This window comes from Rhea pennata, chromosome 20 (genome assembly GCF_028389875.1).
Source record: "Rhea pennata isolate bPtePen1 chromosome 20, bPtePen1.pri, whole genome shotgun sequence".
NCBI classification, from domain to species: Eukaryota; Metazoa; Chordata; class Aves; order Rheiformes; family Rheidae; genus Rhea; species Rhea pennata.
Window position 1 is genome coordinate 6,486,577 of NC_084682.1, and position 26,527 is coordinate 6,513,103.

At 41.0% G+C, this 26,527-nt stretch overlaps 1 protein-coding gene across 8 annotated transcripts; it reads right to left on the reverse strand.

Moving 5' to 3' along the window:
- Positions 1–615: 615 nt before the first annotated feature.
- Positions 616–25,673, reverse strand: RABGEF1 (RAB guanine nucleotide exchange factor 1). 8 transcript variants are annotated; one of them, XM_062592403.1, is made up of 11 exons: positions 25,596–25,673; positions 16,527–16,712; positions 14,023–14,189; positions 11,931–12,050; positions 9,838–9,858; positions 8,770–8,936; positions 7,228–7,309; positions 6,207–6,339; positions 5,685–5,776; positions 5,028–5,284; positions 616–4,005 (listed from the first exon to the last, which is right to left on the reverse strand). In XM_062592403.1, exons 2-11 carry the CDS (start codon positions 16,703–16,705, stop codon positions 3,607–3,609), a joined length of 1,617 nt encoding a protein of 538 aa, XP_062448387.1. In that variant the 5' UTR covers positions 16,706–16,712; positions 25,596–25,673; the 3' UTR covers positions 616–3,606. The 8 variants fall into 8 exon arrangements, with proteins under 8 accessions (XP_062448387.1, XP_062448389.1, XP_062448388.1 ...); XM_062592405.1 differs by lacking the exon at positions 11,931–12,050; XM_062592404.1 differs by lacking the exon at positions 9,838–9,858 and having other exon boundaries at positions 8,770–8,939.
- Between the last annotated feature and the right edge of the window lie 854 nt (positions 25,674–26,527).

Here is a 26,527-nt window from a genome sequence, read left to right on the forward strand (position 1 = left end):
AGCTGCAGTAGTGTGACAAGTTGGGGGAAAAAAAAAATCCTTGATTATTCGCAATAGCTGTGGTGCTTCAGGGAGTGAAAACTGTAGTACCTCTCCTGAAGATCAGAGAGCGCCACGTCTTCCCCCACGGCTTAAGACAGCACTCAGTTACCCTGCCTAGTTATTAACTCTCTTGACTGAGGCTTTTGAAAGCAGGAGGTAGTAGTGCCAATGCATGTTTGGCAAGCCGCCCAAGTAAGAAATATTAAAAAAAAAAAAAAAAAAAAAATCAAACCATACACAGCTGACAAAGGGACGGCGGCTGTACCCGAGGCAAAGGGACGCACCGACCGCTCCTGCTGGATACCCAGGTCTGTTGCAGCCACTGTAACACACAAGGCTCCAAAGTTCGGTTCTTTGTTAGATAAAAAACAGCGTCTGCCCCCATCCCTTTTATTAACTACTGCTAAACCCATGCTCCTGTAACGCTAGGCATTAAGTTCACGCATCAGCCCATGTTTGTGACTCCCTGCCTTAAGCATGAGATGCTCAGCCACAAGAGGAGAATATACGCCAGTGGATCTATAGACACCGATGATCGCTGGATAGAAGAATCAATTTAATTTCATGATTCAGTTGAGTGAAACCAAAGATGTTGTACAGTTTAATTCATCAGTACTTACTGTAAAATAGGCTTTTCACTACAGCAAAATAAATAGTTAACATGCAAAGAAGTAATTTACAATTCTGATTACTATTAATGAGCTCCACAGTTTCATTTTCAGTAATATTGAATTATTAGCAGACTGTTGAGAAAACCGAAGAATTTCTGATGCTGTGACTCTTGCCAAAGCACAACAGCCTATGTTACACTCTCTAGTTTACTAACAACTTGCTCACAGCTCCTATTCCCACTCTAGCACAGCCCAAACAACTGTTTCAATCCTAGTAACTTGGAACTTTTTCCCCTCGCTGCATCTTGTTCCCTGCGTACCTATCCCAATCACGTCTGTGGGACCAGAGCATCTCCATAGTGCAGTGATGCCCTGTACCAAGCACTCAGAGCGAGTAAGCAATACCAGTTGGGATCGGTACTAGAGGGTTTTTTTTTAAGCTCATGGTTAGCCAAGAACTGACACGGCATCCTCCCAGCTCGGCGAGCAGCACCTCCCAGCTCGCTGTGCGCAATGACTTGCCCATTCTGAATTTTAAACACTGGTAAGATACTTGGAGGTTATTACTATGGCAACTGAACTCCTTATTTTTGAGCAAAACGAAACTATTTACTGTTTTACCTACAGGCAAGTCATTTGTCTAATAAAACATTGACAGGGTTTTAAAGCAGTCCTAGCCATCCAGATGCTAGGATGCAATTCCCGTAAGAGGTGCTCACAGATTTGGTATGTACTCAGCCTGCAATAAGGCTATGAGCAAGCCACTCTCCTCTCCTGCTTGCTAAATTTTAGGTGGGTATGGAAATCCATCTTACCTGCCTTACAGGAATTCTCAGGATTTGTTTGCAAATATGCCCACTTTAGGGGCTTGACAACAAGATGGCATATGAATTAGAGATACTTCAGTAACAAATGCATCAGCAGGTCATTCTTGAGTACTTAATCACTACAATGATCTTTTCTGAAAAGAAAAAGAAATTCTGTTACCTAGGCTTTCTCTTGAATGATTAATATTTCTTCCTCCTTACACACAGGGAATGCAGAACTAGTCACAATTAGGTTCCTATTAATCATTAACAGCATAACAAAACCCATTAACGAGATTTTTAGGAACTCATTAACGAGGGCATACCATACACAATTTTAAACATGTCAATTTATACAGTAGCTAAAAGTTTGTGGTTTTTTGTTGTTTTCAGGAAAACCTGTGTACCTGGATATCAGAATTAGCACCTAGAGTTTGTAAAGAAAATAAAGTCTTTGCAGTATTATTTACCACAAGCATGGGTCAGATCTTAAACGGTTTGGGAGCAGCAGCATGTGAATATACTAAATTTAATTTCCTACTATTAATTGATTAACTCATTGCTTCACTACATCAAGAGAATTTTGTAACCAGGTATCTCCTAAAAACTAAAAATGCATAGGTCATGAGGCTAAGTATCTTTGACAAAAAGGGACAAATCACAGTTTTGGTCTGAAATTATTGCAGTGCAAATTTAAGTATCAGTGTTTTTAAAGCAGTGGAACATAATAGAGAGGTAGGTACTTTCCTCCTTGATGGTAAGAACTTAACATTGCTTAAGAGTTGTTTAAGCTAAGTTGTTTTAGAAGATGTTAGATATCACAGGTACACAAACAAGACATGGCACATTAGATCAACTGGAAGAGAGTTAAAATAATATATAAAATGCTTCACTGGCATAAAAAAAAATGTTCTATTGCAAGAGGCTACTTTTTGCAGAGTGAGCTCTTACTCTCAACTTGAAATACTCTACACAGTGATCTGAAGTTTTAGTGCCATAAAGCCGTATTTACCTCGATGCTCGATACTTGGCAAGGTAACTTCCTTTGCTAAAGGAGGTCACTAAAGGTCAGAAGAGTGACATTTTCAGGAAAATAAAATGCATTTTTCTGCTTGGAGCAATGGCTCATGCTCCTACTAAAAAGTAGCTTCTAATTATACAAACTTACTTATCTACCAGGATTGTCCAAAAAAGCAACAAGGGCCTTGCCCACTAATGGAGGGAGGAAAAAAAAAAAAAAAAAAAAAAAAAGAGACAGACACTTTTTTACACAACTCTTGCACTATTCCCCCCTCCCTTTTTGTTCCACATTATGCAGTTTTATTTAAAATATTTCTTCTCATTTCTGAAGCGTGGCTTAACATTCTCTTCAAAAGAAGCAAGATCAGCACTTCCGTGCACCACTGAAAGGTTATTAGGTAGACTGACAAAGCAGAGAGAATGTTTACATGAAGAAACATCTTATTTTGGGTAGTGCTTTCTGTTTATAAAGAGCAAATTTAAGATAACAAATATGAAGTTTTTAAATCATTACAGGAATACCCTCTGACTGCAATTCATCAGTTAAACCACATCGCTTATTGAAACAGTAACTGTTTCCTTGCCTTTATACTGCAAAAGGATTCAACTGAGAGGTGCTATAATTAACACTTTCCTATATAATTTTCACTAATACACAAGAGGCCATGCACAGTTGAGACATTAGATTTTAAACCTATTTACAATTTTACATATTTTACAATATATATTTAATCTTTACAGTTACAGAATAAATTCAGACTGACATCAGTACCTTTCAAGTTTCTGGCAGAACTCAAAATTTTCTTAAGTTAAAGTAATTATTAAAAACATGTAAGTGCATGCTTAGAAGAAAGCTTTCAGGAAAAAGATGTCAACGGACTAGTGTTGCTTAAAAATTACACTGGTTTGTGTAGAAAATTTAAGTACAGTTCAAAAACCCACAAAAGTCTAATAGAAATCTACTTTGACTAAAATAAATACAATTTATTACACTTAACAAAAAATGTACCTTTAAAAATGTACTGATTTAAACTCATTTGATTTTTATCCTTTAATTTACTTCCCTTTCCAAGTAGCAGATAGTACTAGGTGAAGATAAGGATGCCTTTAAAAGTTAACACTGGTAATTATCCTGCATAAACTTGAGGCTGCAGTGGTGGGGGCAGCTTGTCATTCTCCACATTTTCAGAGTCAATAGCTGCTAAGGCTTGATTTTTTGGTTTTATTTCTAACGGATATTTCTCAACAATGTCTTGGACTTCCTTTGTAATTCCATCAGTCCAATCTATCAGGTCTTTCTCAAGCTTCTTGGCTTCACTGACAATTCTTTCCTGTCTCTCATTCAACTGAGACAGGAGATCTAAGTTTTTATACATCTGCTTAACACCCAGGCACATATCAGGCGACCAACTGTCAGATTCTTGCTTCTTCGGGGATGTCTGACCAGACATATAACGATCAAAATCCTCTTGGCTCAGATTTAAAGACTGAGCATCCAGCTTTTCAATGAAGGCCACAGCACAGCACTATGAACAGAACAGAGAGCAAGTATCACTGCAGGCTATAAATCGGAACTTGTGCTCTACTTTTTAACCTTGCTATTGAACTAGTAACTTATTTAATGCCTCAGCAGATCACTTCTAAAGACCTTCTCAAGCAGCCAACTATACCAGACAGTTCACATATCCGTTTCCCCTTTCCAAAGGGGTCAAAAACTCGGAACTCAATATAGGAAGATACTATTGCAGCTGAACACAGACTGACTATAGATACCTCCAGCATGCAGCGGCCCTGAGGTTCACAATGTGAGTTGAGAGATCAGAAAGCACAAGACATGATGACTAAACAAGAGCACCAAATTCACAGTTGTTAATCTGATCAGCAGAGATCAGCTATGCTCTCTGTTCATCTTTCTGCAGGAAGAAATCCTCAGATGCCCATCTCACCTTGGGGATGCTCTTGTCCTACCAAAGGGAACATTTAATATTTCAAGTATTCCATTCAGCTACACATTTTTCTAAAGAATTGCTTTAAGATGAACTGCAGAGGAGCCAAATTCATAATTCTTTCTAATATAAACAAGCACATAAATAGATGCCTCCTGTAGAAGCTTTAGAAAGCCCATTTACTTCCATACATTAATGGCCTAGTTCTTCAGTGCTTTCATAGGATAAACTTCTATGGGCTTAAACAGCAAACTTTGCATGCGTAACATCTGCACTGTCCAAGCCCAGGATTTAGCAACAGCAAGTACTTATCTCCTTACAGAATAAAAATGTGCTTAAGTCTTAACATCAGACTGTTCAAAGGGCTTCGTACTGTAAAGAAAGCAAAGCAGAGATTCCGGTTTGAAAAGCAGAGGTGGGAGAGAGAAGAGATATAAAGCAAGAAAGCTTGCTGTACCCTACAGCGACCTAAGCCACTATTTCAAGAGCAGCTTTAATTTTCCTTCTACAATTTTATGATGTATTCTCCTTTATTGGGAATTCCTCCTCATCCAAAGAGAGAGCAATCTTGTATAAAGCATCAATACTATTCCCACACTTACCAGATTGGTAAAATAGTAGCCATCTTCTCCTGTCATTAACCTGCTTGGATTACAGAAGCGTGTTATATACTGGATGTTGGACTGCAGGCGGGGTGGGTTTCCTTTCAAAACAATGTATATAAGCGTTGGAAGGAAATCATCAGCAGAAGCTGGTTCATTTTTTGTGATTTTAATAGCATTAAATATGTGCTTGCTGCACTTGGTGATGCATGCTAATTTATCACGAGGGACACGCTTTGAATCCATTTCAATAATATCTGTAAGATAAAAATGTCCTTGGATAATTAAAGTCACATTAATCATACGCTTAAACGAGTAGGACATGCACTACACAATGCTGCAATTGCACTAGTTTTCTCTGCAGAACTTGATACTCCATAAAAATACATTTATCTGACTTTTTGCTGGTTCAGTCCAACTATCTCAAATACGTAAGTTACTCTGAACACTTTTGCAGTAACAAAGTTATTCCTGCTTCACAGATTCGCTAGTTCAAACACACACAGACTACTGCAAATCTAGATGTCTGGACCGCTTTTCTAATTACTGCAGAAAATAATCTCCATGAACAAGAGTTCTGAAATTTAAAGCTGTAAACCTTAAAAAACAAACCCAACCCCCCTAAAACACAACAACAAACATCTTTAGTTCACAAACCTGTAATTGCTTTTACAACCATATCAGAGACTTCTGGAATTTCTTCATTGACGGGAACACACAGCATTTGCGGAGTTACCCAATGCAAAGCCCTGTGATGGGGTTGGGGTGGGGTAGAAGGAGGAGGAGGAGAAGGAGGGAGAAGTTAAAACATTCAGTATCAATAACGTTCAAGTGTTTGAAACCAGTTGCTTCTTGAATTAAGAAAATGCATGAGGAGTGTTTTATTTAAATGAGGCACTAATCCAGTTATAAGTCAACTTACTCCACTCAAGTAATTATTTCAATTTAAAAGATTATTTTTTTTGCTAGAATTTAACAAAAGCAAACCAATAAGTTTTCCTAGTGTAGTGCCTTTTGTTATTCATTCTGTTCATTCATTCTATTTCTTAAAAAAAAAAAACTTCAACCCTTTTTTAGCTAAAAAGCTTGCTATCTTTGCACAGCATGAGTTTTTTAATATGCTTTTTCAGAGACCATTGACAGCACCATTACTCAGCTATTTTTGTTTCAAACACTTACCTGATTCTCTTTTGGACAGCAAGATCCTTCTTCTCATCATCAGTTGTTTCAGGACAAAAGACATATTTATACTGTCGAGTCATAATGTATTTTTCAATCTGATCCATCGCTTTCTCAACTTTTTCCGGAGACACTGAAAAGCACAAATTCCACACACACAATACAGTAGTTCCCCCCCCACACACACAATATAGTGTTCTCAATATAGTAAATAAAGTATTGTAAGACTGTTTTGAAAATTTAATACAACTTACTCAGAGAATCACCAAATCAGTACTGTTGACTTGAGCAAAGTATATCATATAAACATTCTAAATGCATCAGATGTTCATTAACTCAAGAATATTCTCATTCTCTATAGCAGAAGTAACACTATAATGGTGAGAACACTGCACTGACATGACTATGTAAGTTCATGCTATATAGCTTCACAATGAAGCACAATCATTCAGCATTTTAATGAGATTCAGTCATTTGTAGCTTACAAGGGCATTTCTTGAAGAAACAGTTTTTGAGAACAAATCCAGTGAGATTTTCCAAATCCTCTGCTCATGTTCACCACTCAAAGGGGAAAAAAATCTGGCCATGTTTAAGGTAGGTGTGCCATTTACATACCAGGCATAAAAAAGTAAAAGTAGTCTGCAACCAAAATGCTCCCTCGTCAAATCAGTGAGAATTTTACCCATCGACTTCTTGGGTGCTGCACCATAATATAAGGATTACAGCCTATTAACTGGCTTGACATTAGGTATTCAGGCTGATTTTTTGAGGAATATTAAATTTCAAAGGATAAGAAAGGAAAACAACTAAACTACATTTGATTGAAAGTTAAAAAAAACATAAAAGCAGATTTGGATTGCAAAATTTTAAAGAAAGTACTGCTGGGAGTAGCTGTAATTATGGCACTAAAAGCTGTTAACAGCATTTCTTAGAGGTGGTTAGGAACTATTCTGTGCAAGAGGCTTTCTCCTCAAAATGTTACTTTTTCAGCAGTAAGATAGTAAGAGGAGGAACACAATACCTTTCCAACGTGTCTGTAATTTCTCCGCTACATTTTGATAGAAGTCTTGGGCACATTCAGATTGTTCCTCAATACTTAAATCCTGTAACAGAAAATTGACTAAGTCTGCACATGCCGGAGAAGTGACAGCAATGCCTCTGACATTCTTTTATGGAAAGTGTCCAGCCACAGTAACAGTCTGAGAATGCAAATAAATCCTCAGACATATTTACATTGGCTAAATTATATTAAAAACATGTGAAACCAAGGCATACTAGCTCCTTAACATATAAAAGATTTATATTTATTTGCTGAACAGATATATTAGCAGTGGAACTGGATAGATGCAATGCCCTTTTCCCAATCACACCTCCTACTGATGATGTCAAGCTTCTGCAGACTATTCAAGCAAAATACTTGTTCCCCATTTTGTAACTTTTTAAGATGGTACGCACTGTGTCAAAAAATCAGGAAGTTATGAATTTGAAATAATATTTATACAGTAAATGCTTCAATGACAATGTTACTGTGAAATATATTCACAGTGTTATTTGTGAAACAACACTGCCTTTTAGGCATTAACTAATTGAGCTACCGAAGAACACAGAGGCTTCAGAGTTTAATATTAATTTTGCAGAATTTCCATAGGCCAGAGACAGTCTTTCTGAACACAAAGTCTCAACTCTGGAGGCAGTGCTGCACTTCAGGCTTGGTTTAAATGTAGTAGCAAATTAAGTCTTGAGAAGGACTCCTCTTTGATTAGCCCAAACTTTCAAGGAATTAGATAGCCAAGAACTTCAGTGTTTATAACTAATAATAGCTCTACAATCACCACGAACTCTGTGTTCAAAGTGAATCAATTCTAAAAAAATACTTCAAGATGTTTTCAAAGTGGAGGGCAAGTAAGGTTCCATCAGAACTTCCTTTAATTTCCAGTTAAATTTAAGGATCCCATTTGGGTAACTACAAACTAAATAGAAAAGGCAGTAAAAAGGAGAGGTACCCAGTACTGAATCCTGTAGGATTCCTGCAGGTGGCACTACAGTCACATTAATATTTCTTTCAAGGAGGACAAATGGTTTTTATATAGGGAATGAAGAGGCATCCCTTGCTGGGGTGGGGACTTGCAATCAAGTCAGATACCCTCCTCAAAATACAGTATCAATCTGCACACGTCTCTTCTACTGACTTTGTAAGATCATAACTAAGATAGCTAAGCATTGATTATGGAATATAGTAAAATTTCCCCAAATCATTTTTATCTAAAAGATTTTTTGTCCAGTCATGTCATCTTTCAGAACTAATTTCTTAGAGATGCAAAGGACAGTTCTTTCAGGATGTCTGCAATGTTGGAATTTGGAGGTTTCTTTGGTCACATGCCATACCAAAGCCTATTGAAACAAGCTACTCAGAATTTAAGATTGCCCTTAGATCTTCATTTGACAAAGCATGCCAGCCAAAGATCTCTATTCACAGTATCTAAACACTGCTGGAAACAGTGCAGTATTTTCTCTGTCTTTCTCCAACTTCCTTATTTTTGTAAAAGACATGCAAGACACTTACCCTTTTATGATTCATTGCATCCAAAAATAATTTACATTGTTTATAGATATCTTGTCCAGGTTTATGATATGTCTTGAGAAATTCTATGAATTCCTTTGATACTCGATCTGTCTCAATGCTAGCCTGCCTGTTTATAGAAGGGCTGGGAGCCTTGGCTTCCTGGATCTCTGCTGGAAAAAAATTGGACACAGTAGATTAAATACTTCCTAAATTTATATGGAGGTTTAAAAAAAGTTAACAGGTCTTAAAAGTTCAGACTTTTTTTTTTTTTTTAGCTTCATAGATGAATAAAGCATTCTATTTGTCTGAAGAGTTAAATGTGAAATGCTGAGTATTATTAAATATAACTGCTGGAAGTTTAATATTCCAAAGTGAAACATTTATAGCTAGGTGCCCATTTACACTAATGGCCTTTTTATGCTAGCAAGTTACCATAACATGGGCTTGCTTTCAAGTTTCTTACATTTTCATTCCCATGTAAGATCCCTCTGTACAAGACCAAGGACTCAGGTGCGATTCCACTGCAGCATAAACTAAAGGAGTAGTCCCGTTCCCACTCTCTCTCACCTTTACACTCCTGCTCCTTCGCTTGCACCAACACTAGCGTTAATTCAACTGGCTGATGAACTAGCTTAAGGAGAAGTCCTAGTCAGGAGTAAGTCTTTCTCACAGGGTTATTTTTCAGCTGGATCAGCTCCTTGAGCTGGCTTACGACCAGGTCACGGGAACGCCAGCAGCGGCACGAGGCAGGGAATGGGAGCACGAGGCTGGTGCAAACACAGCAGCCCTGGTATGTCGGGGCTGTGGCTGCCGCAGAATCACCCCGCGGTGTAAATGAGAGCTCAGCCACTTGTGTTTCACGAAAGCAGAAGCACTGCAGCTGTTCAAGGAAGAACCTGCCTGGCTTCCTTGGTAGCAACACAGACTGCACACAGCACTGATGCAAGTTTATAAAGCTGCAATCACAGGGGTTTTCCACACAAGCACATCTGATTTTCTGAGAAGGTGTGCATTGCAAGTCAAGTGTACAGATCTGGTATCTCCACTACTCAAGTTTAGTTCACCCACCTTTCAACTTGCCAGCCAACACTGTTCAAAACGAAGGATTGAACAGAGATGATGTAAATGAACATGATGAAAAGCAAGCAGCAAAGAGACAGAAAACACGAAAATATTCATAACCAAAATGATGCAAGCAATCTTCCAACCTGAAAACACTAACATGCAAAACAAAACTTGTCTCAATAAGCATAATGCAGAACTTCAAAGTAAAAAATACATATATTCAATTGAATTAGGCTATTTAACTTGGTATGCTTAATTTGGATTTGAGGAGGGTTATTGTTTTTTTTTCCTTTTGTTTTGTCTTTTCTTTTGAAACAGATGCAGAGCTACAGCAAATTCAAAGCTGCATGACCCAGTGGCTAGGAAACAACTGATCAATTGGCCTGAGTGCAAGACTTGTCAGAACCTCTGGACTCCAGCATAACCTTCTCCTTAGACACTACTAGTGCATTTATGTTATTTAAGTGATAAGAAAGGAGAAGGCTTTACAAGCATTTAAATTCCAACTATAGCAATCTAGAGAGCTAATGTAAGTCAGTCTCCTTTCTAATTATACTAGAATATTTTTTTTCAAAAGGTTTAGTCCAATCTTTTTTACAGTTAAGATGCAAAGTAGAACACCTGTTCAGTATTCAAACTGAAGGGGCAACAATTACTGCATGTTGATCTAAATTTGTTAAATAAAGTATCACATAACCAGTCAATAAAAACTATCGTTTCCAAATAATCAAAACTGAAAGTAGATCTACTTTTGAGAGAGTAACATTTTTAAATTATTTTTTTCCCACAATGCATTAATGATTTTATTTCAAAGAACAGATTTATCTCAATATTGAGCTCATTATATTATAAATATAATTAGCCTCACCCTATTATTTTAGCTTAAGGAATACGAATTTTTTAGTCAAAGTTTTCAAACAGATTCAGTTACTAAAGGCACCAAGAAAATAGAAATTGCATATCAGAATGAACTGTCTTTTCAATGAGTCAGGCCAAGAACTACACATGGATACTCAGAAATTCAGTGACTTCATTATTCTCTGTTTTGAAATCCTGATTTGAGGAAAATGAATATGCACAATATGTGCTGATTACTGAGGTCTACAGGAACACACGTAGTTTCAGCAACAAGATATTTTCAGCTGTATCATATATTTTATAACAGCTAAGTAAATCTACCTACAAAGAGATTGATTACAGAAAAAGAAGTTCAAGAAAACCTGGCAGAAAAGTTAAGCCAAAACGAAAGGCAGAGGAAGTTAGGAAAGGATCACCTTTTACAGAGAATGAGTTTTATTTACATTAAAATCTTTCTCAAGGCATTCTACGAAGGTGCTAGTTGTCACAGCAGAATGTTAGCAATCCAGTGATTTCACTATGGTTGTGCCACGGTTGCAGACTTGAGTCAACATAAAGAATATGAAAAAGATGCTGTCATTACCTCTATTGCAAACACCTATTCATCTGTTTATACAATTAGCAAAATAAAGACCTTGTACATCTTTTATTTTCTTCAGTTTGCAGAACTTGTCAAAATGCCAAGCAAGTAACAAAGGATAAGATCCTAAATCTGTTCGCATCATGGGTTTTGGTATCTTTTTGGTTTGAATGAAACCAGAACATCCTCTTCTCTCAATATTAAATCGTCTTCTTGATTAATATACCAAATAATGGAAGATGTTTTGATAATGCCAGTGTTCTTGAAGTGTGAATATTAAATTGAAGCAGTTTAAACTTATAATCAGATTTCTAAAGGCAACCTGGAATTATTTTTTCCTGCTTAAAAAAAAGCAGCAGAACTTAAGCCAGCTGCCTCTTTCAGAAAGATGATCTTTTTTGAAACTGCATAATCCTTCAGTTGACAAGCTAAGATAGAGCTCAAAGCATCAATTTTATTCCTGTACTCTCCTCAACAAAAATCAAAAAATTGCTTCAGAGATTCAAGTTCACTTCAGAATACTAAATTTGTTTTTTGTCACCCGTATATTCAATGGCACGAGTCATTATTGGCACAACCCTAGTTTGTATTTTGAAAGCCCAACTAAGTCAGCTTACTAAAACCAGGCAGACAGCTTGCTCAAGCTGTGCTGCATTACCTTCAGTAGGGGAAGCCAGTTCCCAGGAGGGAGTAAAAATTTCCTTCAAGTCCCTGAGAATGTTATCAGCATTTCGCTCCCTCCCAAGCTGTCCTTGCTTAACGATTTTCTCTTGAGCCACTGAAATAAATGCAAAAGCAAGCAAGACACCAAAAGCAGAAGTGTGTGAGGCAAGACAGTGAATGGCACAAAGAACAAAACATGGGAAGTGAGAAGAATAAATGCTTTTTTTAAAAAAATAATATATCACAAAATGCCTCATTTAGCCAGAAGGTCCTCATGCACCAAGATAATTTCTAAGGCGAAACCCAGATATATTTACAATGTCTCATAAAGGAAATGAATTGTCTATAAGGTTAAGACAAACATTTTGCTTTTTCCTCTGGAATCCCTCCTCAAGAGTCAAGCATTTTATCATTTGTGCCCAAGTCAAAGCATGTAATTCATGGAAGTTACTGCCATGCAAAGGCATCAGTGCCATCGATCATTTTTTCCTTGCACACATGCTCTAGAATAACTGCTCAGCCAATAAACTTCATATTCACAACCTGCACACTCTTTTCTAGTTGAAGGTAAACACTGCAGTTTCCTTCTACATTTATTGTCATTTAAAGGTACCCTGTTACACATTCTAATTTTCCTGTTAAAGCTGCTTGAAGTGTTACATTGTGGCAGTATCACCTGATGTTTTACATCAGCATTTCAACCACATTTAGACATACCAGTTTGTTCTAAGTGACTGGCAGTTGGTACCTTTTATCCTGTTTTCCTCAGGTAAAGTTCCCCTTCAAGTCCTAAGCCACAGGATCACGCAATGTTTGACTCATGATTCTAGCAAGAACGTGTGCCACAGAAATAAGACACTTCCACTCAGCAGCACTGCCCTCAAGAAATAAGTTATATTTAAATGGAAGAATTTCCGTATCACTTTAAAACAGAAAGGTGCACAAGGTAGGAAGTCCACTATTCTACTTAAAAGATTGTGGTCACCAAAAAGATCATGTTTTTGTGCATTTTCAGTAGTACTTAACATATAGCGTCCACTCTCCAGAAGCATCTGTATTCCAAGTTTTTCAAATATACCCTCCATCTAATGTCTTTATGCTTAAGTCAAAACTTTTAAGTTCAATTATTAAAAGCATGAAGAGAAACTGATGTAAACATCTATACTTATCTCCAAGAGCATTCAGTTTTATTTTGGTGTAACTCATGAACTAACTAGTAGTAAGGCTGCACTTGTTGGAACTCTATACACTCCATGCTGCGTACCTTCATACGTTACAAAAAGGAAGATACAGAAGCATTTTTCAGAACTGTAAGTGACAAACAAAAAACCCTCAGGACAAGAAACCCCACAGATCTTCTATAAATATCTACATAGTACTTTACACAGGAAAAGCAGATTTGTCTTGCTTCATAGGTACAGGAATTCAAATGTTTGAAAATCTTTCCTCCAATATAAGCCAAAAAGTTCTCATGAAAATGGACAATTCACTTTCTGCTTCTTGGGACAGCCAGCAGCTTTGCCCAAGTTCCCATCTATATTAGGATGACAATCACAACAATTTAGAGATGAATACCACTATCATCTGCCTTTAACCCAGTACAGACCGCATGTGCACACACACACTTACTTCCTCTCAATTCTGTTGCACTCCCACCCCTACCCCACTGCAGAGAAGCGGAGGGAGTATTTGGGAAAATTATTTCTAGACTGTTCTTGTCAGTTACATAAATTCAGGAGTTTATCCACACAGCCATAAAACTGATAGATTTACTTACGAATTTTATGTTGAATTCAGAACCCTCTAAAAATTCACCAGGCACTCATGCTTTAAAGACATACACAGAAAAAACGACTGTAAAATACTTCTAGCAGAGTATAACACTGTTTCTGGAAGATGCAAGTGATCAAATTCAAAGTAGTTTTCTAACTTTTAGGCAGTGAAATATGTAGGTCTGGGGCTATGTAAGTAATACTATGGTCCACAGTTTATATGACTGTATTTTACTAGAATACATTTGTCAAAAAATACTTGCACTTTAACACACTCTACAGAACCATTAAAAAAAACAAAGGAAAAAAAGTTACCCTTCTTAGCTCCTGTTCTGGAAGAAGCAGTGAAGAACTTCTTCACAGTAGTCACCTTCCTTGTTTTCTCATTGGTTTTCTTTTCTTCAAATTTGGAAAAGGTCAGCGACTGGGCCCCTTGGGTACTCTGACTGCTGGCATATGCTTCTTCCTCCTCACGCTGAAGCCTAGGATTAGAACAACGTAGGTCTAATTTAAGTGGTTAAAACCAGCACAAATAAGTTAGTTTCCTGTGCGATAAGTTACTCATTTGGCACACCAATTCTCCTCTATCCCCACCTTCATTTCTAGCTATCACACACATCACTACATTATGCCCCCTCTTTCCCCTTTGTTACAGTGAAAGCGAGGGAAGGCTTAAGATGCTCAGGGAGGATTAAACGATAATGTCAGAAAGGAGGAGACTGAAATGTCATCATGGACACCTTCCCCTCATGTCATTACCTGGGATCTTACCTTCCCAAAGCTGGGTATCAGACATGACAAAGGTAGAGAGGAGGGAAAAGACCATAGGGAGTGGAAAAAGAGAAAGAATAAGAGCACTTCCATCAATCCACTCCGTCACTCTCCACCCTACTCCCATCCTGGGTTTAACTGCTTTTATCATCAGAACTACCTTCTGTGTTTTGAGATGTCTTTGGCCTCCAACATATGATCCCTTTCTACCCTAAAAAGGTTTTTGCAACCTTCAAGCCATCCTTCTGCAGGAGTAAAATATACTAACCTTTCAAAGGCTACTTATCTTCTTACGCAGGAGGCTTAAAACAAGCTGAATTGTATTTCTTTTCAAGATGGTAAAGGGTCAAGCAACTTTCTTTAAACATTCATTCAGCCCAGGACGGATTATAAATGGTTTTGCATTTGTAACCTCTTGGGGCAGGAATTATATCTTATCTGTGCTGTAAAGCCTGTCCGTTCACCGAAGCAAACAATCATAGCTCATTTCTTTAGCATCTCCTTACCAAACAGTTATTTATTAAGGAATTTTTTAAATGCCCAGTATTATTATACCTAAATATTACAAGACTGAAAGCATAACTACCTGCTCTACTAACACTGAAGCTCTTATTAACTGCTTAAGCCAAATTCACAATAGAGAGGAGGGAAAAAAAAAAAAGCATCCTCTGTACTATATACTCAACAGTTCATGTGGCCACTTCTAAATAGGCTAGAAAGAGTGTAAAGGACTTAATTGTACAGATTTCTGCAGCTGATCTGTTCCAGTGACAAACAGGAAGGAGAAATTCTCCTCTCTCCTCCTTCCCCCTAGAAAGCTAGTTCAAGGCCTAAGGAAAGAGAGTTGAGACTAGTTAGGTACCAGATAAGTTAGGGCTTAGAAACAATCATCAGTCTGGACTCAAGCTCAAAACGCTTCCACAGATGTGACCTTCCACAGGCAGGCGGGTGGAAACACCGCACTTAGGCTCACTGTGGGTTTTTTCTTTTTTTTTATGCTCTTGGTTAACTTATCGCTAGGTAACTCGAGTTCACTGAAAAGGTTCCAGATTCAAGTGCAGATAGGCTTCTCAAGCATTGGTGGACTTCTCCTAGATAAAGTTCTGGACTATACCACCGATCTGTTAAGACAAGCAGACGCAGAGGCTCTGTGCCAGTATGAACAAACATCTCGGGCAGCTCAAGCCAAGGCAACCCAGCACGGGCAGTCACAAAGCTGACGTGGCTACATGCTCCCCCACCTCAAAAGTTCATGCAGCCTTAAAATAGCTAATCTGCAGGAGGAGTGTCATGTTACTTACACCTGGAAGTGACAAGGAGGAGAGCTGTGCTGCCATGTACACTCAAAGGATATTTTGTAGTTTCCCAGGCAGGTGACAATGTTTTTATTTTCTACCCCAATCCAACAAAAAGCAGTTGTAGTTGCTCTTATTTTCTCACTAATGCATAGACTCCCGTCAACCTCCATTTTTGGGGTCAAGCACGGGGCACACTGGAAAAAGATTGTTTTGCAAAGGAGTTTGCTTAGAAAAAATAACTTAAATCATTGAAAAGTTCTGATTCCTTTGAGCCTACCCTGAAGTTTAACTGACCACAGACAAGATTAAAACAATCCTGCCTCTGGAGGCTGTGGTTATTGCCTTGAATGCAGTCAGCAAAATGGGTTAAAGTTTCAGCTATTCCTTAAAAAAAAATGTTTTTAATCAAAACTGTCATTTTCAGCCTTCCAATTGCTAGTTAGAATTACAGATTTCAGTACATAAGTTAGGTCAAAGTATTCGTTGAGGGGTTTTGGAGGATTTTTTTTTTTGTTTACTCTAACAAAACTCTAACTCCACAGACTTTCTTTAGAAAACTCTTTAATTAGAATGCCATAAATAATCAACTTCGCATAGAAGGGTAGATTTTAATTCCTGCTGCAAAGGTCAAATCTGAGAACTTATGATGAAACTGAGCCAGGGCAAATACAACTTAAAACAGAAGACAGGAATAGTGATCAGTAAAGCCACCCTACTGTAAGAGATGAGGGAATAAAGAGGCCTCTTTACCGCTCTGCCAGCTCCCAGTCCTCTTGGATCTGCTTCTGCCTGGCCTTATGGTATTCCTCTCTCCAGCACTTGGAGCAAAATCCCTGCCAGGCAGGATTGCCATAGTAACCACAGCCCTTCTTGCACAGCAGCTCCGACTGATCCACATGAATTCCTCTGCGTTCAGACTTTAGGTTCATTTTCTCCCTGTTTGAAGAGAAAAGGGTTAAAAGGCAAACTATGCTAGACTCCTAGCAAAACCTTCCTTTGCAGGCTTGTCCTTCTGACACAAGCCACCTGCTTTAATTACTGGCTACTTCCACAGTAACAAAGTAAAGGCCAGAGGAGGAAGGGCTCCCTTATACAACCGGAGGCATCGGAAGCTGACGGCAGCGTTCGCGTGGTTTGCACAGCTTTGACCTGCGGGCAGTCCTGGGCAGCTTCAGCAGCGACTGCAACCAAGGGGCTCCTCATGCCCACACCGCCACTGCGCAGAGTCTCATCTTCCAGCGATGCCGCCGGTTTTTCTTTTCTTTTTTCGCTTGACAGTAGCTGTCCCACGCGCCAGCTTGCTTCCACTGGCACTTCAACGACTTCATTCTAATTCTAAATGCTGGGTTCATTTTAGGATAAAAGCAGCACAGGGTCACCAGCAATAGCAAGTTTAAGATTTGCATATTAAAACACTGGCATTTGGATCTCAGCGCTGCCATACACCGACACTGGACCGGAAAGCAGGTCTCGGCCACCAAATCCAACCCCTTTTTACTCCTGGGAGTCGCAACAGAGAAAGCTTCGCGCGGGCCGAGCGAGCACCTGAGCAGGTCGGATTCTTGCGCTCGCATTCGTAACCGAAGGCTTCCCTAGGACTTCTTTCCGCTAACAGGAGAATCGGAAGATTTTTGAACCAGAACTATTAACGATGAGGGCACACCACTTGCTCTTAGGCCAACATTCGGCAGAGCCTTCGAGCTGCTGCCTCCCCTCCAGGGGATTTGGCTGCTTCTCAAGATTACAGGAGGAAAACAGAAAATACACCTCAGGCTTACTAAGATGGAAAGTAATTTTTTTTTTAAATGAAAGACTCAATGGCAGTAACTTCTAGAGTAAACTGGTTTCTCCCCAAGATTCAGAACGTCCCTTCAGTTCACGTATTTGAGCAATGTGGATCCTTGGCCGTTTCCTCCCGCCCAGCCGCCCCGGGAGCGCTCGCGCTCGACACGCTCAGAAAACAGAGTTGCCTTTGCGTTATTCAGGAAAGCAGATATGAGGAGTACAACTGTCATTACCAAATGACAGCTGTCTACTAGGGGAAATAACAGCAATTTTGTTCCAAGCTGAATTATATACGACCAACTATCTTGAAAAGAACATCTGAAAAATGCTTAACATTTCCTGTCAATCTAAACAAGCTATTTTAAGTAAAATAACAGGAAACAGATACAACATCTCTGAGGGGGGAACCAATAAATATATTTCCTTAATATTAAATATATTATGAATATTTAATCTATCTATTTAGGTATTAGGGACCCCTCTAACTTCTTTTTTTTTCCCCTCTTTGAAAAAAATAATGAGTTTCTAGAAATAATCTAAAAAGAGTTTCACTTCAGAGACCTGTATTTTAAGGGCATCAGTCTCTCAATAACAATTTGTAAAGATTTGGATTCTGATTTGTACAACTGAGAGCAGCTACATACAGCCCCCTTTCCCTCTCCCGCAGACAGACCGACAACTGGACAGTCACTGGAGCACTTCTGTTCCCGCAGAGCAGAGAGAAGCAGGCGAGGTTTAAAACCTTCCAGACAGCTTCCACTTCCCTCATTCCCTTATGGATAAACTAACTGGGGAAAATAAGTATTTTGCCTTCATACAAATCTTTCGGTTTCTCTTCTACTGTCATTTTTTTTTTTTTTTTGATTCCTCAAGTGCAGGAATCAGATGATCACTGTGCTGAGCGTAAGGACAGCTGACCGCCGAGCTACCTAGCAGAGAAATTAGAAGTATCCCAGCTGCACAACCTGGAGTAGAACAGGGAAACGGAATAACGAGAAGGAAACTGCACGCTGACAGCATCTGGAAATGCCATCCCGTCTCACAGGCCATTTCTCTCAAAGTCCAAAAAGAAGGGGGAAGCAAAAGTTTGCAGCTCTTCTACAATTGCTCCTAACCTGCAGTTTAAGGACTGTTTCTTAAAACCAGAAGCTGCAGCAGGATGTCTGTTAATGACTTCTATTGCAAGTGCCTGTACTAAGCAATTAAAAAAATTCACATCATGCAGTTTGCAATATTGCCGTCAATAGCAAAGCTGAACACTCTGAATATTTTAACTGTAGCTTATAGGGAGCTTTAAGGACAGGACAGACAAAAACATTTTCATACCATGAGCTCCAGAGAAGTCTTACAGAGGTTTCCCTCACCTGAGGACACAAAATGCCTGATCTTATCAGCCAGTAAAATGAACTAAGTTGCAACAGTTCTGCAACTGTAGTCTGCAAGCGAGTTTCACAAATTCAGGTTTTGCGCTCAAGCAGCAGCTCGGTGCTTAGGACACTCAGAGATTTTTGGGAAACTAAAGCAGAATGAAACACATCATCTTGCTTAAATCCTGCATCAACATCTTGCTTTCTGAAATCTTAATGGCATATGCCAGTTGCCATGCAAGTTGTGCTTTTACACTTCCACTGTCTCTGTACAGATGCACAAAAGCCGGGTTTTTGCATCTATAGACCTTTAATCACATTTTAGTGCTGCGATTATTTTTTGGCATCCTGTTAATCCTTTGCATATATCAGAACTAATAATAAGGTTCTGTTTGGCAAAGTTCAGCATCTTTCACTGCAGTAAGGAAAGCAGGTCTCTTGTTAATGAGATTTAAGTTTTTGTATTCTTTTCAAAGAGACTTGGGGAGAGCTGTGAAACCAAGCCACAGAGAAAGCAAGCAGTTCCCTTTCCTCCCCTTCAAGTAGTTTAGATTGCAGTTACCTCACTTTCAGATCCAGGGACAAAAAAGGTCACTCTGGATCAATATAAAGAAATCACATGCTGCCCTTGAAGCGAAGGTTTTAATCTTCATTTAAAGACATACTACCATTAGGAAAAAAAAAATCCACAGACATTTCTTGCAGGTCAGCATTTACATTTTAACAAACTGAACAATTCAACCAGTTTATTTAAACTGAGAATCTTTAAATACAAATTTAATAATCCAACTCAAATCTATTTTGTGCAACTAAATCACTGTATTTTACCATCTTTCATTCCTAAAAAAAGTACGTTAGAACCTCTGAGTATCTAAAAGGTTTTTCTCTTATCCATTCCCTTCTCTCCCTCTTCCTCCAACTAAAGATACATCATTTCTTATTCAAAGCTCAACTCCTTAATGCATTTGCACGGTCAGATCTCTTATTTGTATTAACACCCTACATAAAAGTTCACTTGTGAGTAACATAATCCCGAAGGAGGAACAAGTTTGGCTTTTCATGGAGTTGGAGACGCTGGCAGCTCTGAACAGCTCCCATATCACCTGACCACTGAGAACTCAGAAAAACAAGTTTTTTTTTTTTTTTTTTTTTTTTTTTTTAAGACTTCCACTTGTTAAAAACAAAACAAAACACATACTCACAAAGACCCATAAGATCATAAATTAAAGTTAACTGGTACAATTTGGAAAGGTGCACTGCACCAAACATTCCTTTCTCATCTTCTGTGTCTCCCTTAAAAGGCTCTGCACAGCTGCAAAAAGCACCAAGCCTCTCAGAAGCAAATGCCTGTAATTTTTAGTATATATGTACTTACATTCCAGTTTGCTTGACAAACACTTCTATTAATTCTGCCCTGAATCTAATCCAGTTGTGTGCTCTGAAAGCAGAAGTGACACTTCCTACACCCACCCTCACAAAATACGACCATAAAGAAACTTCTTTTCAGAGTTTCTGCACCAGCACTCAACCTCCTAGAAGGCTAATACCTAGGTTAATTAGTACCACGGCTTTGCAAGGATAGAAACAAAACCAGGCAAGTATTTAATTACAAATTTATAAAGTCTCTCTCCCCTTGTTACTTATTCGAACGTGAAAGCTTGCTCTCCCCCATTTCCTATCTCGCAGTCGCAGCGCTGGCGCTCCGGGGCCGGGCCGCTCGCGCACCGCCAGCCGCCCAGGGCTGCCTCCTCCCACGCCGCTCCAGGCGAACGCTCCTGCGCTCCTGCTGCACGCCGCACCTACGTACACCACAAGGTCTGCTCACCGACGGTCTCTAACGAAAGATCGGATCACCTTGTGCAGCTTTTTCGGAATCATCTTAGAATATTTACAGACTTGTTAGCGTCCAGCTTTTCACTTGCTATAATGCAGTTCACTCCAAAATTCCCTAATACATCTTCCTATCAATGTGTTTATTTTCTTTTTGTAACTAAGATAGTTCTACCATTTTCCATTTATTCATTAGTTTTAAGCCCCATATACTTACAGTGAACATTTTTATAAGAGTGTTATACCAACTCACACAGGTTTCTTGACACTTCTCACACCCGTAGATGTTTACTGCCAATTTTGTCGACCAAGAAGAATATCCAATAAACTCCAGCTTACTTCAGAAAACGGAAACTCAATTTTTTGAGGAGGATAAGCCAGCTAACCGCCCAGCAGTTTCCCCCTGTGACTTTGTCAAAGTCTCAGCTGAAAGCATTCGTGGAAACGGCGCAGGGTTTCAGTGACCACAGCCGTGGAAGCAGACATCTGAGCCAAAGCCAGCAAAACCAACTATTCTGCAAAACGCTGTGGGCCTGCAGCCACACCACTTTCCCCGAGTCACGTGCTTCATCCTACCAGTATCTCTGAAGATTTACTGAAGAACACCACAGACTAAGACACAGGAAACGCGTGTTTTGGTACAGGCGAATGAGCCGAAGCGTCGTGTCCCCCGCAGGCTGCAGAACACGACCCACGCTCAGGCCAACGCTCAGGCAGCAATAGCTCACTTAAATCCCACTTTAGAGGCTCGTGTTCCCATATGGGTCAAGCCCCAAGTACCTCCAAGTGGACGTCCAGCCACAGGCATCTTGACTATCCATTGACAGACACAGTGAAGCTGATGAACACTGATGCAAAACTACCCACACTGCATTGACACCGAATTATGCAAACAGATACTATTTTACTTTATTCCTCTAATGGTCTTCCACTAAATTCCCATGAGACTAAAGAGGCAACCTTCATAAATCAGTGCTATTTCACAATTTAAACTGCAGCATAAGAAAAGAGCTCAAAAGTTTTCAGACACTTGAAGATTACATGTGACATCTCGATTTCTAGGTCAGTTATATAACAACCAAAAGTAGTTTTTTAAGTTCTCCCAAAGCTTGATCTCCTCCAATTTCAATTCTATAAATCCTTAGGCCATTACTGTCAGTATTCCACAACAGGCACTGAAGCAGCAGCAATTATTCGTCCACGATATTGTACCTTTTGTATCAGACAAAGCTCTTAGCAGTAGCAAAAGACTGACTGTACGCTAGTTTTCACACCAAACAGATTACAAAATAGCTGCAAAAACTTATATTAAGCCTATTAAAAAGCTACTAGAGCCACAGTGAAGAGCAAGCGCGCTCTCAGCCTTTATGTAACGTGAAAGAGGAGCACGTTTCATCAGAACAGGATCTGTCACAGGACGGATTTAACGTACACACAGACAGGGCCACGCTTACATAATGCATTCGTTCCAACGCTAAACCAACGTGGTTCATAACACATCAGTGTTTACTGAGACTACAGGTACAGCTTTGGCTTCGGGGAAAGCCTCGTCTGTGAAACAAGGTTTAGAAGCAGCACAGATTCTTCACAAGTACAGACGCTGCTGGCTTGCTCTTTTCCAGCACAGAGCACTCGCTACCGTTTCACTTCCTAGGGACAGGACAGGCAAACAGACAACTTTAATGTCAGTGTGGATCGTCTCACTGCCACAAAGATAAAACACTCACTCACTCGCAAACTATTCGAGTCCTGGATTGCCTGGGTCATCTTCGCATGGGAGAGCTAGCTGGAAAAGCCCGCACATCACAGCGGAGGAGGAAGAGGCTTCACTTAACCTACAGGCACCTTCAGTAGACTGTAGTAGTTATAAATTGACTTACAGTCACGTCCTACCAAAAGCAGCTCTGCATGCAAACTCTGGACATGAAAGCAGTCGTGTGGTAAGACTGCTTTACCAGGAAGTTTTGACAGTGACACCAAAGTTGATTAAAACATGTGAAGCCTCCTTATTTTTACATGTAAAAGACTCAAAATAGGCCAGCTTGAAAGTATAAAACTACCTTTGACTTCTGGGTAGCGTATTTCATCCTTCCACACTTTTGATTTGGAAAAAAAATCTTCTGACTGAAGTCTTTTGACTTCGGAGTTCCTCCTGCTCCGTGCTGTTCATCGTTTTACCTTGTACTGCTTCTTGAAATCAATAGTTTACCCAAGATAACATTGGCATAACTCTTAACAACGGTCAACACCAGCCTTCCCCCTGGACTGAAGTAAATGTGATTTAGCTCTTGAAGCTTCGATCTTCAAAACACTTAATGAACAATCTGTATTAATTCTTCCTGTAAGAAAGCATCAAAGGCTTCCAGAAGAGCATTTTCTGAACATCTGACGCAGTATCACGCGCTGGTGCTGTCTGTCATAACAGCTATCCCCAGGCATGGGATTTTACAGCAAGAAGAGAAGAAGAGCTGGGGAAGCCTCCACACACAGTCCCTAAAGTAACAGCTCTGTTTTGTATTTTACAAGTGGCTGAAAAGTACACCAAATTCCACATCAGGTCAAGAGAGTAGTGAGTCCCACTTGAAACTATTTTGCAGCATACATGTAGCTTTAGTTACTGAAAATAAGTTCACAGGGTAGACCATGTCTACTAGGAAGTGCATCAAATTTGGGGGGGGAGGGATGAAGGTGTTAGGTTTAATTATAACTTTTGCCTACAGAAAAACATCCTTAGAATAACATGTCTAGTCACCAATGTCTGAGGCTATTACAGCATCCAAATGACAGCATCTGCAAAGAGATGAATAGCATTATTTTAAAAGCAAGGGAAAGCATCTCTTTGCATAAAGAGTGAAAAACATCACCACCAGCATCTAAAAAAGGAGAAAACTCAGCGCATGCCAGCCCCAAATATTGACTTGTGAATTAACTGGAGAGCCATTCTGTTCTTTCCCATCAGCTAACTACTTCCTCCAAAGAGCAACCACTGCCCTGAATGCCACCAAATTCTTAAGAGCCATATGAACGTTGAAATAGCCATGACTCATATGTAACCCTGAACATTCGGGCATGTAATTAACAGAGAGCTAATTAAACATGTGTCAGTGTCCTCCAAAGGAAAGGGTGGGGCAATATGATCTAAGAGACTCATGAAGAGAAAACATGAAAGCCCTTATAAACTTAAGAATTAGAAAGATTGACACAGAAATGCAGTAGATAACGTTGTGGAATAAACAGCATGAATCTTAACTATTTCAATGCACATCTTCCTTCTAATTAAGAAGTTTCACCTAGAACAATTCTTTCCTCATATACACAGAGCAGCTTGTTGATTAATAGTCCCGAGGAAAAAATAAAATAGCTTTTAACTGTGATGACAGACACAGCTTGTTTGGTCACCTGAAAAGAGCCATACAGCTTTGTACTACAACTGGCAAGGGAAGCTACAACCACTATTTTAACATTTGAAGCTCAACGACCAGGCGACTTTGCAACAATCTACCTGTAGAGCTCATGGTTTACTTCAGCTTGAGAAGGAACTTTTCAAAGGCCAGTCAAAGCATTTCAAAGCAAAGCAAAGTATATGTCCACATCAAACTCCTAAGTGTTGCCCACAGCAAAGACTGTCCTGTTAGGACTAGCACGTATTCATGAGTTAACAGACTGTACCTCAGCATCTACATGTGACTCACAATTGCACCTTTAAATGAAATCACAGAAACATCTAAAAAATTTGCTTTATCCTGTTATATACCCTAATTAAAATAAGAATGCAGTTATCTGAAACTCTTCAAAAAAGTGTTCAAAAACACTTCAATAGGTGTTTCATATGTGATGCGCTTTGCCAACGTGCCAACCCACCACATTATTTGCCGACTTCAGTATAGATTAAAACTAAGTTTGCTAAAGCCTTAGAGAAAGGCTTCAAAACATCCTGCGTGCTTTGTACTTGACTTGGAACTGACACTACCTGAACAGCACTTCACAAGCGTGCTTAGACTGGACACTTTGAGAGATAGTTTAAATCACAAGGAGTCCATCAACAGAAAAAAAATACGCATACTAAAGGGTTATATAGCAAACAGTAGGAAGAGAACAGGAAAGACTGCTATAGATTAGATAGTAATGCAAAACAAAACTAAAATAGATAAACTACTAGAATCATAGATTATTTTGATGTTCATCATTAGTTTACTTTGTAAAGTGATCTTCTGAAATGGTGCATTTGGCTTTACACTCCTATTTCTTTTCTATTGTGCATTGCCTCGCTTTTCAACAGCGAAACTTTCCAACAAGTTACAGCCCTGTTCCTAACCCTCTGCCCTGCAAAACACTTGTATAACCCTGTCCCGACGGCCGCTGCGTTTGGCTCCTGAAGCGAGCACTGCTCGTGTCAGATGCTGCTTCCCGAGGGATCACCGGTCTCCTGGGGACGGACACGAGTCTCAGGTAACCGGAAAACCCAGAACTAGCGGGCACCGCTCGCGAGCCCTGACACGAGGAGCTGCCGCCCCAGAGCGCTGCTCACAAGGCGGTTTCGTAACGCTGAGACTGAACCAGAACAGCGAGAGACCGCGTCAACCCCGGGCCGGGGCCGCCCCTGCTGCCAGCCCGGCACGGGCCGGGCCCCGCCTCGGCCCCGCCGGCAGCGCCCGGCCACCCGAACCCGCGGCGGCCCGAACCCGCGGCGGCGCCGCGCCCGGCGCGGCCTCTCCGCGCTCCGGGCGGGTCGCGAACCCCCGCCGCCGCCCGCAGCCCCCCGCCCGGCCCAGCCGCTCCGCCGCGCCGCGCCGCGCCGCGCCCGCGGGGGCCCAGCGAGACCCCGGCGCCATCTCACCGGTGGCGGCGGCCCTGCCGCCCCGCTCGCGCTGCTCCCCCCGCGGCCGCGGCGGCCCGGCGCCTCCTCCCCCTCCGCGGCGGGCGGAAGGGCGGGCGTCACTTCCGGGGGCGGGGCGGGGGCGGGGGCGGGGCGCGCCGGGCGCGCGGGGTCCCGGCCGCCGCTGCGGGCGCACGGCGCGGCCTCGCCCCGCGCAAGCGCCTGGGCAGGCGCCGGCGGCTGAAATGGCGCCGTTCTCGGTTGAAATACCGCCAACAAACGGCTTCCTTGTTACTGTTGTTTAGCCCCGGTGCTCGCTCGAGGGCGGTGGCACCACGCGAGCGCGGCGCTGCCGGGGCCCGGCAGCCGCCCCGAGGCCTTGGTGCCGGGGCACGACGCGGCCCGGAGCTGGGGCGAGGCGCCCCGAGCCGCTCCAGGGGCCCGGCGCGGAGAGCGGGGCCGCGGGCGCCGGCGGCTGCCGGGTCGGGGCCGCCTGCCCCACGCAGGAGGCCGAACTCCGCTAACCCTCGCGGGCTGCTCGCTGCCCTGCCGGGCCAGGGGGCCGGATCGAAATCCGCAATATCCCTTAAAAGACCAAGACTACTAAAGAATCCTTGCTGCGTGCGAGGCCCTTGGGGAACAGCCATCGCGTAGCAGAGGATTAATGCTACCAAAAAGCTGGAAGTCTGCGCAGACTTGGGGCAGAAGCCAGGGTCGTGCCCAAGGATGGTTTCATCAGCTGTATTCTAAGGGGCCTGAGGCGGAGACACCACGTGCGTCTGACTTGGGAGCATGGCACCCGCACCAGGACTGCTCCACACTCTCTGCCTTACACAAAAACTGGGAAGAGGAACATGATCACATTCTTTGGGAGAATATACATGTTTTTGGGGGTTCTCTTCAAACTTTCATTTTCTGCTCCTTCCAAGACACTGAACAGAAGCATCCCTGCT